The sequence below is a fragment of the Engraulis encrasicolus genome, chromosome 6, assembly GCF_034702125.1.
Source record: "Engraulis encrasicolus isolate BLACKSEA-1 chromosome 6, IST_EnEncr_1.0, whole genome shotgun sequence".
In the NCBI taxonomy this organism is placed as follows: Eukaryota; Metazoa; Chordata; class Actinopteri; order Clupeiformes; family Engraulidae; genus Engraulis; species Engraulis encrasicolus.
In genome coordinates this window covers 49,467,680-49,483,943 of record NC_085862.1, presented here as the reverse complement: position 1 = coordinate 49,483,943, position 16,264 = coordinate 49,467,680, and the positions used below count along the sequence as shown (strand labels likewise).

The 16,264-nt window shown below is 44.1% G+C and overlaps 1 protein-coding gene across 6 annotated transcripts in view; it reads left to right on the top strand.

The window, feature by feature from the left end:
- The window catches only part of mcf2l2 (MCF.2 cell line derived transforming sequence-like 2), a 99,838-nt gene that overhangs the window by 13,064 nt on the left and 70,510 nt on the right, over positions 1 to 16,264 (top strand). The window contains exon 1 of one of the 6 annotated variants that reach the window (XM_063201840.1): positions 10,029 to 10,637. The exons of the other annotated variants lie outside the window; for them this stretch is intronic. Within the exon in view, the coding sequence (XP_063057910.1) occupies positions 10,601 to 10,637 (37 nt within the window). The 5' untranslated portion in view covers positions 10,029 to 10,600. Of the gene's footprint in view, positions 1 to 10,028; positions 10,638 to 16,264 lie in introns of those variants that run through there. 6 annotated transcript variants of the gene reach the window in all.

Genomic DNA, 16,264 nt, shown 5'->3' with positions numbered 1-16,264 from the left:
TGACTGTATGGAGTGGAGTGCTCTGCTGTGCTGTGCTGATAGTACAGTCTATAGGCAACGTGCAGCTCTGCCTCAGACGTCCACCGTCTCGTGCTCTGCTGTGTTGTATACTGATTAGTGACGTGCCAGCAACACAGTGACAGAGCTACCGTCTGTCTGTTGTCTCTGTATGTCTCTCTGCCTGTCTGACTGTATGTCTGTCTGTGTCTGTTTGTCCATTGTCTGTCTGCCTGTCAGTCTGTCTGTCAGTCTGTCTGTCTGTATGTCTGTCTGTCCAAATGTCTATCTGTCTGTCTGTTCAAATGTCTGTCTGTCTGTCTGTCCACTTGTCTATCTATCTATCTGTGTGTGACTGTACTGCCGAATGACTGTTGCTGGGCAGGAGATATTGTACTATATAGGCCTACCTCATAATGTGTGAAAGATGTATAGTAGGCAGTATTTGAGAATCGCATTCCCCCTACTGCTTTGTATTTCTGCATATTCTGCATGAAAAGCACAGACTGGTGCTGCTGTGGCTGTCTGGTTGCTGTGGCCGGCTCTCTGAATGCTGTGGCTGGCTGTCTGGTGCTCTTCCCAGGGCAGTGGACTGACCGTTGTGGCAGCCGGAGGGGGGAAAGGCTCGTCTTGGTTGTCAGGAGTCTTCATGTCTGGTCACTTGTGATGCTTTGCACTGTCAAAGCTTGTTTGGTACGCAGTAAAATAATGCAAGGTTAATTCAACACAGAGAGAGTAAGCTTACTCTTGAGACCAAATACACTAGGGTGTTAAATGTTGAATTAGTAACACTGTATTCTTTTACTGTGCACTTTATAACGAATGCCTTGAGCTACGTTGGTCTGTCAGTGGTTCCAATTGCCACGCTGCAGTGAACCACATTGCAAAGCAGGAGGTTATACGTAGCCTATAAAATCCATGAAGAAAGGATGGATTACGCCGTGAAAAGTAGGGCAAGTTGAAAGGCCTACTGTTGGGAAGGATTCTTCTGTCATACGTGCCGTACACAGTAAAAAGAAATGCAGTGTTAAATCAACACTTGGAGCGTACTCTGGGACCATATCAAATATACAATTTAGAAGTTGTTAAATCGTCTCTCTATGTGTTCAGTTAACATTGCATATTTTTATGTATTATATTTTTGGGGGTTTTTATTGCCTTTATTTGACAGGATAGTGAAGGTAGTGACAGGAAGTAAGTGGACAGAGAGAGATGGGGCAGGGTCGGCAAAGGACCCGGGCCGGCCGGATAGCAAACGAGTGCCCTACCATTTAAGCCACGGTAGGGCCAACACTGCATATTTTTACTGTGTACTTAATTATGGCCACTGTTTCCACAGCAGCCATCCTGAGAGATTATAAACTATTGACCTGTGGTGAACTTTCGTTTGTCCAGATTTTATGCCTCAGGCCTTGTGTTGTTGTTGTTGCTGCAGCTTCAAGGCAGGATGTCTTTTTTCCCGGCGTAATTATCCTGTCCTCCATGTTTGTTGAGTGAACTGTCCCGTCCCCTTGTCTCCCCAGCTGTGCAGCTAAAACTTTGTAACTGGGACAAGGGACAAACCACACCACCAAAGATTTTTCACCTAAAGTCAGCTTTGTAAAACCATTTGTTTTGGTATTTAGTAGATTCGTCACATTTTGTGTTGTTTTTACCATTTAATCCGCTTAAAATCAGAACCAGTTAGTCCAGACACAATATCACCCCACATTTTCTGGAAACAAAGCTGTAAACACTGCTCCAGTGCGTTATTATTTTTCTTTCCCTTTTTTATCTCTTAATTAAATAGTTAAAGGGGGATCCCACCGGTGGAGACATGAATATGTATTGAAAGTGGGTCATATATGTAGTAGAATAGTAGCATACATTTCTAATTTGGCGCCTTCTTGGCCGAGAAAAGGCAGAAAATGACTTTTTAGTGCTTGTGGATTTGTGACAACAATTCCAATAATGCATTGCAACGCTCAGGTTCCACAGGCCACACCCAGGCGGCTCTGCCAGTGACTTACTGGAGCCTCAATGCCAGTGATTCCAAAAGCACTGGCACACTGATCTGTGATAAGTCTGTTAGCGCATTAGGTCCAACCCCCTATGGGCGGGGTTGAAAGGGTGGGAAAAAGGCTTGTAGTCTCAACAGAAATCCACCTCTCTTACACTTGCTTCTACAATGACGCAAAATGACAATTTTTACATCATTGTAAGAGGAAGTGTTAAGAGGTGAATACGGATTTCTCCTGTCTCAGGGGGAATTGAGAGAGTGTTGCATGACCATTCAAAAGTATGACTGGGTGTCTAGCAATGGAAAGCCTAATGCAAATGGGTGGAGTGTCCCTTTAAGCCATGGGATCATTTCAATGTGGTTTGATGGAAGATACTTACATTTTGCAATTCGTATACTGACTTACCTCCCCCAATCACAATCAACTCATATTAACACATCACCTTGCCAAGACAGTTTCAATGCACAGTATCAGCATCTGTAAACAGTCTAGTTAATCGGACTACGAATAGGTCAGATTAAGTGTGACCAATGTATCACAGCTACACCCGGGCAGGATTTTGGCACCCTCTTGAGTGTTCTATCTATAGCAAGTGTGCCACACGGCCTGGGCAGGGTGTCAACAGGACACTGCTCCAGAGTAAAAAGGGTGTCTAGACAGCCTCCATTCAAATACTAAATGTGACACAGGCCATAGGTTTAACATAAGAATATTGACTAGTGTTGGATACTATTGACATAACAAAGGATAGGAATATTGACTCAAAGCAGACACTGTGTATACAGTATGCTGTATTTCTTTTTTATGTTTTCTTTTCTTTTATATTTGTGTCACAAATAGAGATGCACCGGATCCTGATTTTTAGGATCCTGCCGGATACCGGATCCACTGCTTAAGATCCTGCCGGATCCGAAACCGGATACCGGATCCTATGAAAGGGTTGAAACACATAGCCTACTCGCACACGTGGGCCCTTTCTATTACGTTGGTTCAAACTGTTTTTTAGACTCATTGGCTTACTGCCACACTGCCTGCACTGGCCGCTTCCAAAGTTCTTTCAGTCCATGCAGCAATTGGGGTTGTGAAAGACTGACTGAAAAACCCAGGCTAGAGATGCACCAGATCCTGATTTTTAGGTAACTGCCAGATAATGGATATACTGCCTAAGATCCTGCCGGATCCGGATCCTGTGAAAAACCCCATTATCCTGCCGGATTCGGAACCGGATCTTGGATCCTGTGCATCTCTAGTCACAAAGGAAGATGAACACCCACCCCATCATGTATTATTGTATCTCTCTCTGTCTCTCTCTCTCCCTCTCTCCCTCTCTCTCTCTCTCTCTCTCTCTCTCTCTCTCTCTCTCTCTCTCTCTCTCTCTCTCTCTCTCTCTCTCTCTCTCTCTCTCGCTCTCCTCTTTCTCAGGTGTGGCTCTTTGTACACCATAACCCATTTATTTGCTACTACTGGACTTTTCTAAATTATCTCTTGGCATCATCTCCTCTTTCTGTACGCTACTAGGCTTTTCTGGGGTACCACCTCACTGCCGCCTGCTTTACTCTATTTCCTATGGAAACACAGCACTGGTTCCCTGATGAAGTACTGCTGGACCTGTTGTAAGGTCTGGCTGGCACCTGGTATTTTCTGCCATACTGCAAAGTCTATTGCTATCCCATGATGCATTTTGTTCTGTGGGCTGCCAGGTGTTGGCAGCATGCTTGGCATGGTTTTGGGGTACTGGAATGTGTGCACATAATAATACCATTCATCTTGGACAGTGGTACAGGAATTCTACTCCGCATTGACGTTACTGTTCACCAGATTTTACTATTACTATTACTCTACTAACAAGTGTATTCTTGTTTTGGTGATAGTCAGTTATAATCATTGCAGTTTCTAGAAATTCCATCAAAGTTGCACTGTGGTGAAACTCTATAGCCTTGGATATCGCAAGAATGTCAATGTCTGTATCAGAGATTAAGGACTTGCAAGACTTATGAAAGCAACTACTTACAGTACCTCACAAATGTCATAATATAGGCCTACAGTGTTTCAAAATAAGACCAGCACACTTTTTCGTAAGTGAGGCAAATCCTAGAAATACCCCATTTGGCATTTTTCGCACATTTAGCTACAGTTCTCATAGTGTGTGTGTGTGTGTGTGTGTGTGTGTGTGTGTGTGTGTGTGTGTGTGTGTGTGTGTGTGTGTGTGTGTGTGTGTGTGTGTGTGTGTGTGTGTGTGTGTGTGTGTGTGTGTGTGTGTGTGTGTGTGTGTGTGTGTGTGTGTGTGTGTGTGTGTGTGTGCGCGCGTACATGCGTGTATGCGTTTCTGAGATGGGGGTAGTGTATGCACATAAGTGTGTCTGTCTCTGTATGTCCTGAGTATAATTGAGTAAGTGCATGTGTTGTGTGTGTCCATGCACGCATGCATGTGTATGTTGTTACACACACATTATTACCGATAGGCCTTCATATTCCAACTGTATTTGATCTGCCCTTAATGCTGTCTTGTATGAATACCTTATTGTCTAACTCACATTTATGATTTTTGCCTTCTGTGGAGCTTTCTTATTATTATACATTTCGTTATGGTGTTGCGGCAGCCCATAATAGAAAGAGAACACAGACATTTCCCAGTTTCTCTGGTGCCCGATGCAGTTGAACTGAAGCAGACTCGGTAGATTGTTTTGTGGTCTATTGTTGTCTGTCTAATAGTTTCCAGATGACCACAAGGAGTTATGGACTCCATCGCATGTTTTTTCAAATGCAAACACAGCGAAAAAAATGCAGTGTTAATTCAACACTTAGAGAGTTTATTTTATCATATTTTAGAGTGCATTGGACCTTAGTGTTGAATTAACAATGCATTTTTTACTGTGCAAGGATAGCACTTCATCCAGTCAAAGAAGCAGTGAAAGCTCTTCTTTTGTTGTGAAGCGCTGGCACACTTTTCATAAGCTGCCCAGTAGGAGTTCCTCAATAACATTCTCTTATCTTAGTGTTTCTCGATGGGGGCTCTACAGACCCCCAGGGGTCGTTGGGGAAGCACAAGGGGCGTGTTGAGAAAGATACAGCTTAGAGGGGGCAGTACTTAGTTGCCATTGGGGGGCATTAGCTCATTTTATTTTGTAGGACTGAGGGGGGCGTTGGCAGGCTTATGATGAGGTCAAGGGGACGTCGGGAGGCTTCTGATGAAGACAAGGGGACTTTCAAAAAAACGTTGAGAATCACTGTCTTATCTAGAACATGCTGTACAATGCAGTTACTCTTCAGCTCCACCGCCAGCAACAACATCTTTGAAAGAGATGACTTCATAACATGGCACGAACACACGTTCTACGTTACCTCATTTATAACGACAATGTTATTGCAGTTTCCATCCAAGTATTCTCCCCCTGGCTTGAGATCTGCGTGTTAATGAAAGCTTTCGCTCCGTGCAGTCCAGCTGAGGTGTTTCAGTGTATACAGCCACTGGGCTTTTTGACTTTCCAGGGGGGGGGCTTCAAACGTACCATCAGGGCCCATGGGGGGAAACCTCCAATAACATCCCAGCCATAATCATAGCCAGCTGGGACGTTTGCAAATGTGTGCCAGGGTCGGTCTGGTGGATAAATTCCAAAGCTTTGTGTATGTTAAGCTCTGCTTTAGTTTGCAGGAACTTGTTAACACCAATACTGGAAGAAATGTCATTCATAGAAGAACATGCTATTTCTAACCAGATTTAGCTACAGTATATCTACAGAGTTGACTTGCTTTTTGTCTGTCTTGTTAAATTTCTTAGCTTTTTTACCCTTTCAATGTATTGTAGGTATTGCCAAATAATCATGATGTGGTAAAAATAACATTGCTCAGAGATATTGGAAGCTGTTCCTTCTCTTGATTTTAAGCAGGTTGCTATTGCTTTTTATTAACTTTCCCACTCTACCTCTTTTGCATTTCTCAGAACCTGAGCAGCATGAGTCATTATTTTGGTCATGCCTGACTGGGTCTCTGTCAAAATGTGTTTGAGAGGAGGACCACATGGCAAGCAAATTCATTACACAGACAGAGCCTGACATTGGAAATGAATTGCACATTAATATTGGACTTGTCGTCTGTCTGAGGTTGGGAACTGACTATGCTATATATATTATGTTGATTTTGTGATAGTACATGTATGTATGTAATATTTGTTATCTGTTAATGCTTTGTGTCTGGTGTTGGAACTGTAGTGACAGTTTTTAAGTTATGTGGTCTATCTGTTGATTTAGCAATTATTTCTTAACACATGTGTAGCGAGGGGGAGTAGAGTTGCCCAGCTGGGACTCGAACCCAGACCTTCTGGGGTAGTAAATCGGGGCTCTGACCGCTACACCAGGCTCGTTGGCGTGACAGTCAGAACACGCCCACAACCCTAGTGATGGTCACTCCATCACAACATGTAAGGTCCAGTCTGCCAATGGGTTTTTTCTGTGGTTCACATACAGTTTTTAAGTGTTATTTATGGCTTGGGAATTCACACTGACAATGGTGTAAATGCACAATTTCGGGTTATCAGTCATAGACATTGTAGAAATATTTGGCTGCAATACCTACTGTGGTCTGAGTGGCGCTAAATCCTAGCTTTGCCTCAGTGTAATAGCAGTGTGTATGGAGCTCCCTCTCTCTCTCTCTCTCTCTCTCTCTCTCTCTCTCTCTCTCTCTCTCTCTCTCTCTCTCTCTCTCTCTGTGCATGTATGTGTGTGTGTTTTTGTGTGTGTGTCCGTGTATGTGTGCGTGTGTGTGTGTGAGAAAATGTGACAATACACAGTAAAACGTTCCTCTCCACAATATGTTTCCAGTCTCCTGGGGGTGTGGACCATGTTTTTTTTTGCATGTCCTACTTCCACAAAAAGTACTTTCTCACTTTGACACTATCCCCTGAGAATGGACTATATGATCAACACTGCAGCAACTGCTTACTTGCATTATTTATTAAAAATTACTAGATTTGAGAAGTGTACTGTGTACTATAATAAGTGGGCCTATCTATTTATGTTTTGTACAGTTATGCTATTAAATTAGTGTGCTGGTAGAGGAGAATGTCTTGAGGGGAGAATAATATGATAAAACCGAGATATTGGGCAGTCAGTCAAACTGAGAGTGTTGTTTCTTCACCTCTATGTAGCCTGGGCATGTGATTCCGCCGTTGATGCTGTGAGTTTGACCATCCCGCCCATTCTTGGCTGCCACTTTGCCTGAGAAATATTGGCAGCAATAAAAAGAAAACAAATGCTGTACTTTTTCCATTGGAATCAGTGGCCTAACAACTGATTGTCCGGTAGTTTGCAAAGGCATTTGATAGACATCAATTGATACAACTTTCTGTCTATGAGAACTTTACCAGATCAAGGTTCATTTATATACCTTGACCTCAGTCCTCAAACCTCAGTTTCCTGGTTTGACGGTTGTTCCTTATGCTGTCTGATTGTGAATGAATCATCCAAATATACAGACAGATCCCATTTTCCGTTTCTTCTCAAGTCTCCTGTGTGGAGGAATAGTAATCATGAGACCCTGGTCTGAGTGCCGTGGATGAGTGTTATGTGTTGTGCTGCAGACTGTGAATGAATCACATGGACTGCTTGGGACTGACTGCTCACATGGACTTGAAAGTTGCCATGTTGTCTGCCTAGGATGCTGCCTCTGAAGGGGAGGCTTTGTTTTTAGGCCTTCTCCCCCAGTTTGCAGCAACACCCATTGATTGCGACGGCCACTCCTAGAGCTGTGAGGCTATTTTCGGTGGACACTGACACACACACACATTCCCCTGTCCTGTCGAGGTGAACTTCTGCCCCCAAGGACTCTGATGGACAACACTGGAACTGAATGAAAGAGGCCAATGAGTGAAGTGTGACAGTGTGTATAAAGGGTTACGGAAAGTGTGAATGCGTGTGTGCGTGTGTGTGTGTGTGTGTGTGTGTGTGTGTGTGTGTGTGTGTGTGTGTTTAAGGTGAGGTAAAGGTTAGGGCAGCAGAAAATAAACTGCATTCTTTTCTGAATTAGTCTAGACTTAAAGTGCAAAAAACAATTACGTTTGTAAGTTTAACTCCGGTTTTGGCAATATTTGTAAATTGACTTAAAAGCCCATTACAATTCCAATCACCTTTAGTTGGGTAAAGTACAGTAATGTTACACTATTACAAACATCTGCACGTGCAGTTTGATTAATATGGACATGTTCCAGTATGTTTTAGGTGTTTGTGTATGTGTGTGTGTGTGTGTGTGTGTGTGTGTGTGTGTGTGTGTGTGTGTGTGTGTGTGTGTGTGTGTGTGTGTGTGTGTGTGTGTGTGTGTGTGTGTGTGATTCTTCATGCATGTTTGTTGATATGGTTTAATGGCCTGTGCATGTATGTGTGTGTGCGTGTGTGTCTGCGTCTGGTCAGTTTTAACCCCATCAAGGGTTCCTCTGACTTTTCCCCCCGCGCTGAGAGCAGGAGCACGAGGACCCAGCCCATCCCTCATTAAGGTGTCTATTTCCATTGCCTGTCTCCACTTCTGACCACAAGCGTGGTGGGGATGTTACACAACTGGGAAACACAAGCGCCATTGTCTCTCCCTGGAGTAGGATAGAGTATTATTGCCCGCTATGGAGGAGGACAGTACTGTTCCCTTGTTCAACCAGACCGGGAGTCCGACTTGGTTGCTTGGACAAGGCGCCTTCGGATCATCTTACAGCTTGAAAGGACAGTCTCAGGCCAAGTTGTTTTCATCTTGTCATAACAAGCCCCGCTGATCCATTTGACTCCTGCTCTGACTCGGCTGATACACATCTGTTCATTGGTTATGTAGTGTAGTACTTCATTATTGTTGTTATTATTATTTTAATTTTTTTATTTTTTATTTTGACTTTATTTTTATGAAAGGACATTGCAGGGGTGACAGGAAGCGAGTGGGGATAGAGAGAGATGGGGAAGGGACGGCAAAGGACCCGGGCCGGGAATCAAACCCGGGTCAGTAAGTGCCCTACCGTTACCACCACGGTAGGGCCACTGTATTACTTAATTAAGCGTATTGATTGTGAGAAGGCAATGCCGCCTTCTGATGTGGAAAAGTGTTGGCTCTTTATAGGATTTGTTTAACAGACTTAGCTTCGCCCCAGCGGTTACACACAGACTCACTCTATTGTTTTACCATCCTCACAATGACATGAGATTGTATCTCGCTTTGCGTTGGGGTCAATATTACGAAACAAAGGTTTTTTCTCTTCTCAACGCCATGAAAGGGTGGGTCGTATTAAATAATACAAATAAGAACAAGGAGCTTTTGTACTGTACCGTTTGGAGTGGCCCCTGTCATAATATTTCAAATCATCAAACGTGAGCAAGCCCTGGCCGACCACTTCCCAGGGGGTCTGAATGTTCTGTGCACCTCGTGTACAATGGGGAAGGAACAACAGAAGCGGCCACAGGCTTATTTTACATACAATGCCGCGTCCGTGGCCACCCTTTGTTTGGAGAACTACTTCCTTCTGGACCATAAACAGTCCTGTTCGTCTCCCAGGGTCTTGAGTCGGTAACAGGCTTTAATGGTCAAGCTCACGTTCATTCATCCGGAGAGAGAGAGAGAGAGAGAGAGAGAGAGAGACAGAGACAGAGACAGAGACAGAGACAGAGACAGAGGGAGACACACACACAGTAAATGCTACAGGGTTAATTCAATATAGTAGCATCTTCTACAGTGTATTTGGTCCCAGAGTGCCCTGTACCGTAAGTGTTCAATTGACAATGCATTTTTCCTGTGGAGAGAGTAAGGTAGCAGAGTAGAGGGAGTGGAGGGGGGTGAAGAATGGTGATGTGGGTAGTGCGGGGGGGGTGGATGTGGGGTAGAGGGAGTGGGGGGGTGGATGTGGGGTAGATGGAGTGGGGTGGCTGAACACCAGGCACATGACTTTGGGTCTGCAGGAGGGGGTTATTTACACCCCAATGCTCCTGCTTACATTCTACACCGATTTTGTCGTTGTTTCAAAGTTATTTAACATCCATTTTTTGTTGAAAAAAGTAAAGGTTATGGGTTTTCCTCCTGATTCTGGACAGAGGGAGAGAAAGCATGATAGTAACATAGAGACGGAGAGAGAAAGAGAGAGGGAGAGAGAGGAGTAAGGAGGGGTGAGTGAGCTCCTTGCCGGCTGCAGACTTGTGATAGGTCGATTAACAGCCTTCCCTACTGTTTGTGTTTGTGTGTGCGCGCGCATGCATGTGTGTGTCTATGTGTGTACATGCGTGTGTGTGTGTGTTTGCATGCTTGAGAGACTGAGAACGCTAGGGGAACTGAGCGAGAGCGAGAGTGAGCGAGAGCAAGAGTGAGCGAGCGAGCAAGCAAGCAAGCAAGTATAGAGAAGTTGGAAAAAGTGACCAAAGACGCAGGGCTCGCCACAAGAATGTCTCTGCTGCCAGGGCTCTGTCACAGCAGCTGGGTTTTCAGGAAGTCTAGGAAGGGAGAGTGAGAAGGAAGGCAGGCAAGGAAGGCAGAAGTAGAAGTGATGATGATGATGATGATGATGATGATGAGGAGGGCTGTGGACTGAGGACTGTGGATGTTTTCCTCCGGTAGACTCTCTCTGAAACCCCCTCCTCCTCTCCCTCTATATGGCGACTGAGGTGAAGGCAACGAGACCGGTCATAGGTAAGCTGCATTATAAATAGTCACCCGCTACCAGAGTTGTCACGCATGATTGGGTGTGATCATATGAACTAACATAAGTGGAATTTTGTTTAGGGGGGGAGAAAAAGCATGTCTCTGAGTCAGGAGTCATTTTTTTCCGTGTCAGATCAAAATACAAATTTGTGCAAGTCAAGCCGGAGGTAGAAGCCTACAATTTGGATTGCACAAGGATGTTTTCATTGTCAGTCAATTGCCCAGTTACGTTTTTTTCCCCCTGAGACAAAAGTGTCTCAGTTTAGTGTTTGTGTCTGAATGCGTGGGAGACATGGCATGCTACTGTGCTGTAGAAGAAGGTATTGCAACTTAGTATACAAAAATGAAGTACAACATGCATTGTTACTATGTTGAGCTATGTTAAGCCAAGCTATGTTAAGCCGCATATGTATGGACCTGAGCATGTGGGTGGATCGGGCTTGTTTGTGAAAAGTCTTGGTATCAGATAGCCTCCATGCTGTGTCTGTCATGTTATCAATTGCAAAGTAAAGCCATTCTTGTTTCTCTATCAGAGTTGTCTCTACTGGAGTTCTTCATTCTGGTTGTCAGTTGTCTTGACAAATCTGCTGCTTGCCCCCTTCTTTGACAAATTCACACTTGTAGACAAAGTTTATGGTCTTAGTGTGTTACTGATGGAGCATGCTGTGCGCCACATGTTGGCTTTGGGTCATGGTTACAAGATAAACACATGTATAGACACATAGCTGGATTGGCCATATGGCATACAGGATCTTTGCCTGGTAGACTATTGATGATTTTGGCCTGGACCTCCCCTCAATGGCACTGTATTAGTCATCATGTCGCTACAGCAGCTCTCTCCGTGGAAGTCAGATATAAAGTAAGTATTTTGTTGGCATTTTTGTGGTCAAAATAGCTCATATAGATGACTATTTTTTTGTCCCTGGCATTGTCTCTCACAATGCCTTGTGGCCCGGTCTTGGCTGAAAATGCCCAGCCTAACATTTTGTCCCAGTTCAGCCCTGTATGGACATGACAAAGACATCATAGACATGCCTCAAGGTTTCTCAGTTTCAACTTTTCATTTGATACTGGAAGGACTATATGATATCCAACTGATAAAGATTCCAAACCTTTTAAAAAGCAGAATGTTGAAGCCCTCTTGGTAATTTGAACACGTACTGCGTGAAAGAATGTTCGTAAAATCTGTGAAAGTATTTAAAGAGCTGTTTGCTTTTTTGTGTACTGGCACTTTCCTTTGTCACTGTAACCAATAACAAGTTGATAAAGGTTTGTCTTTGTTGTTGTTGGTGATGACTGTTGTTGTTGGTGATGACTACTACACAGCCAAGGGCTTTTACCCAGGCTGAAATGCTCGTGAGAAGCTTAGTCTGCTGTTCCAGAGTTATGAATATTAATCTGAAAATCCTAGAACTTTGTTCAATTGTGGTCACCCGACTAAATAGTAAAATGTGAGTAATGACGTGTGCATTCATTGTTTGTGTGTTCAGCAAAGTTCTGATGAAGTTTAAAATAAAACAAACAAACAAAAAACCCACATCGGTTACTTGGACACCTAAGCAGCACTTCTCATCTGATTTTGAATTTAGCCATTTTTATTGTTGCATTGTGTTCCAGTGGAGTGGTCCGACCCACCCAGTACGTAGATATACATCTAAATATTGTCTATGGTCCAACCCTCTCCAGGGCTGACCTGAGGTCACCGGAGATATGGCAGTTGTCCAGCCTTAGAAAACTGAAACAAATAGGTGTGAGGGTTTTTTTTTTCATAATATAGCCGGCCCTGCCGTTGCCAAAAGGTAGGGCATTGGGTTCGATTCCAGCCTGGGTCATTTGCCGATCCTTCCCTGTCTCTCTCTCCCCACTCCTTTCCTGTCTCTCCTCCATGGTCCTGTTAAAATAAAGGCAAAAAAGCCCTGAAGTGCTGTGTTAATTTGACACTCAGGAAAGCCTGTTTAACATCTAGAGTGTATTTGGTCCCATAGTACAATATAAGTGTTACATTAATACTGCATTTATCACTGTGTAGGTCCCTTTAGGTTTGGTCCTTGTTTCTGTTAGTAAGAACATTGCAGCAGTCGTTCTACAAGGGCCTGTTGACCATCTTGGGCCCCCTTACACTCAAAAGGTTGTTGAATTATGATTTAGCAACTGCTGTGTGGTTTTCTTTCTTGCTGGTCAGGGTCCAACAGCTCCGGGTCATACACAACATTGCATTGTGTGTCTGCCATTTCCACGTGTACTGAACTTGCATTGTACAAATGTAAACATGGAGTGTATGGGAGCACGGGGGGAAAAAACACACAACAATCTCATCCTGTGACAGTGATTTCGTTCAAAAGAGTGTGGTATGTTCCCCTTTAATAACATTATCAGTAATAGAATTGTGTTCTTTTGTAGAGGCACAGTGTCTGGCTGTGGGCCTGTGTTCTACTGTACTGGACTTGCTGTGTGATTGGAGGAGGTAGACATACTGTAAGTGTGAGAGAGACATAGCAGAGAGGCAGACATAGTCTGGAGAGGTCGAGGAGTGTGAGCTGTGTGTCTGTGCAAGCATAGACTGAGCATAATCACTACACTATCAGACAACCTGACACATGAAGAATTTATAACACTGACACTCATGTAATGCTGAACATTTTTTCTTAAGAAAATGAATACATTTTCGCAAAGTTATGTGTGGTCCGCATCAGTCTATGTGTGTGTGTGTATGTGTCTTACATTTCCTGTCAGGGAAAGCAGAGCGGCAGCCATGACACCCCATCACCCTCTGTTGTGTTGCCAGGGTGCTAATCTTCTTGGTCCCAGTGTGTCGCCGGCACAATCTGCCCACCTGTGCCAAGATCCTACCTCTTCCTGGAAATCACCACTGTGTGGCATGGCTAATAAACAGGGCTTGTTAGTGGAGTTACTGGGGCTTTCTATGTCAGTGTTGGAGGGTCTGCATGTTAGTGGAGTCACTGGGGCTTTCTATGTCAGTGTTGGAGGGTCTTTCTATGTCAGAGGGTTTGGCTGGTAGAGTAGATGGCTCTTGGCAATAGCACCAGGAAGATGAATCTGAATGTGCAGTCACACATTATATATAGTGCACTGTATAAGTAACAATTAACCATGTAACCCAAATTAAAAAGATATATAAAAAAACTTCCATGGATATTAAAATCATATTATCATGCAATCAATCACTTTTATAGTATGTGCCATATAAGCAAACATACACATGCCATGTACAGTGTTTATATGTTGCAGTATATATGGACTGTGTTGTATGCCTTAGTTATACATATGAAGAACATGAGGAATGGGCCCCTTTTACAGTATACACCATATGAGAATTGTACAGTCCATATGAATCCTTCTGTAATTTGGTTTACTGTATATATATTTTCCCAATGGGAACACACACGTTTGAGTGAATTGTAGAAAACCTGGAAAGATTTCAGTCTTTGCCCAAGTGTTTAAGTTCTCCTGCTGGAATATAAATGAATTTGGGCCAGTTTAATCAGGAGAGACAAGGCAGTTGTGATGAATATGTATATCAAACCTGTATTCCACAGCATGGAAGTGAAATTGAGTGCAGTGCCACAGGTGGTATGGACGGGCCCAGGCTACAAATTATGAATCTGGTGGAGACCAGCATTGGCCAAAGGACTGTTCCGTGTCAAACCATAAACGAGCAAAACGGACTTCAAGTGTGTGGACCAACTTCCTTGGATTTTTTTCTTTGTAGCTAAACCCAAAAATGTGTCCCTATATATTTTCCACCTGCTGGACATGTTGTGCATTTCCTCACCACTGTGAAGAAACATCTTGTACCGTACGATCCTGTGGAGGAGGGTGAGATGAGTCTGTGTGTCTGTAGGACCTGCTCTCTCAGTGTCTCAGGACGCAGTGTGTGTGCGCGCGCGCGCACGTGTGTGTGTGTGTGTGTGTGTGTGTGTGTGTGTGTGTGTGTGTGTGTGTGTGTGTGTGTGTGTGTGTGTGTGTGTGTGTGTGTGTGTGTGTGTGTGTGTGTGTGTGTGTGTGTGTGTGTAGAACCTGCTCTCTCAGGACGTGGTGCGGGTGTGGTTCCTGACCGTCCCTGTGTGGTCCGTGGAGATAAATATGCACCACAGCGTGAGCACACACGAGGACGTTAGTGACTACTCGTACGCTTGTAGACTCCTTGACGCACGGCTTCCTTCCTTTTGGAACACGCTGCTTGTTGCTTTTTGTCCATGTGTGAGAGCACATGTATGATTTAAGTGTGTGTGTGTGTGTGTGTGTGTGTGTGTGTGTGTGTGTGTGTGTGTGTGTGTGTGTGTGTGTGTGTGTGTGTGTGTGTGTGTGTGTGTGTGTGTGTGTGTGTGTGTGTGTGTGTGTTTGTGACAATGTTTGTGTGGAACTGGGATGCGTGTGTGTGTGTGTATGTATGTGTGTGACAGTGCGTGTGTGTGTGTGTGTGTGTGTGTGTGTGTGTGTGTGTGTGTGTGTGTGTGTGTGTGTGTGTGTGTGTGTGTCTGTGTGTGTGTGTGTGTCTGTGTCTGTGTCTGTGTCTGTGTGTGTTCCCTGCTCCAGTGTGTGTGTGTGTGTGTGGAAGGGGTGTGTGTGTGAATGTTCATACTACAAAGCATTCCTGTGCGTATTTGATGGTTTCATTATGTAACACGCTTCCTTTTGAGTCAAGTCAAGTCAAGTCAAGTAGGTTTTATTGTCAATTTCTTTACATGCACTGGTCATACAAAGAATTTGAAATTACATTTCTTGCTTTCCCATACAGACATAGACTAATCTAGGTAAGGACATAGACAGTATAGACATAGACAGTACTTATACATGGACTTAAGACAGTATGGACATAGACAGTGCTCATACAGACATTTAAAGTGCAAGACTGGACAACAGAAGACTTGTAGAGGACATACATTAAGAGGTATTGTTGTGCTTTTGTGCTTTTCCTAAAAAGTCCTTTATAGCGTTCTGACATGGTAATAGTAGCATTTTGAAGAAAAAATAAATATTAAAAAGGTCTGTCAAGTACACCAGCAGCAGTGTGTGTGTGTGTGTGTGTGTGTGTGTGTGTGTGTGTGTGTGTGTGTGTGTGTGTGTGTGTGTGTGTGTGTGTGTGTGTGTGTGTGTGTGTGTGTGTGTGTGTGTGTGTGTGTGTGTGTATGTGTTTAGTGCAGATAGAAGGTGCGGTGTGCGTCTGTGTGTGTGTTCGTGTGTCTGTGTGTGTGTGTGTGTGTGTGTGTGTGTGTGTGTGTGTGTGTGTGTGTGTGTGTGTGTGTGTGTGTGTGTGTGTGTGTGTGTGTGTGTGTGTGTGTGTGTGTGTGTGTGTGTGTGTGTGTATGTGTGTGTATGTGTGTGTATGTGTTTAGTGCAGATAGAAGGTGCGGTGTGCGTCTGTGTGTGTGTGCGTGTGTCTGTGTGTGCTTGTGTGTGTGTGTGTGTGTGTGTGTGTGTGTGTGTGTGTGTGTGTGTGTGTGTGTGTGTGTGTGTGTGTGTGTGTGTGTGTGTGTGTGTGTGTGTGTGTGCATGTTTTGAGTTAGTGCAGGTTGAAAGTTCAGTCACAAGTATAGTAGTGCAGGTGGAATGTTCAGTCGCAGATATGGTGGTGGGGGAGGGGGGGGGTTGTC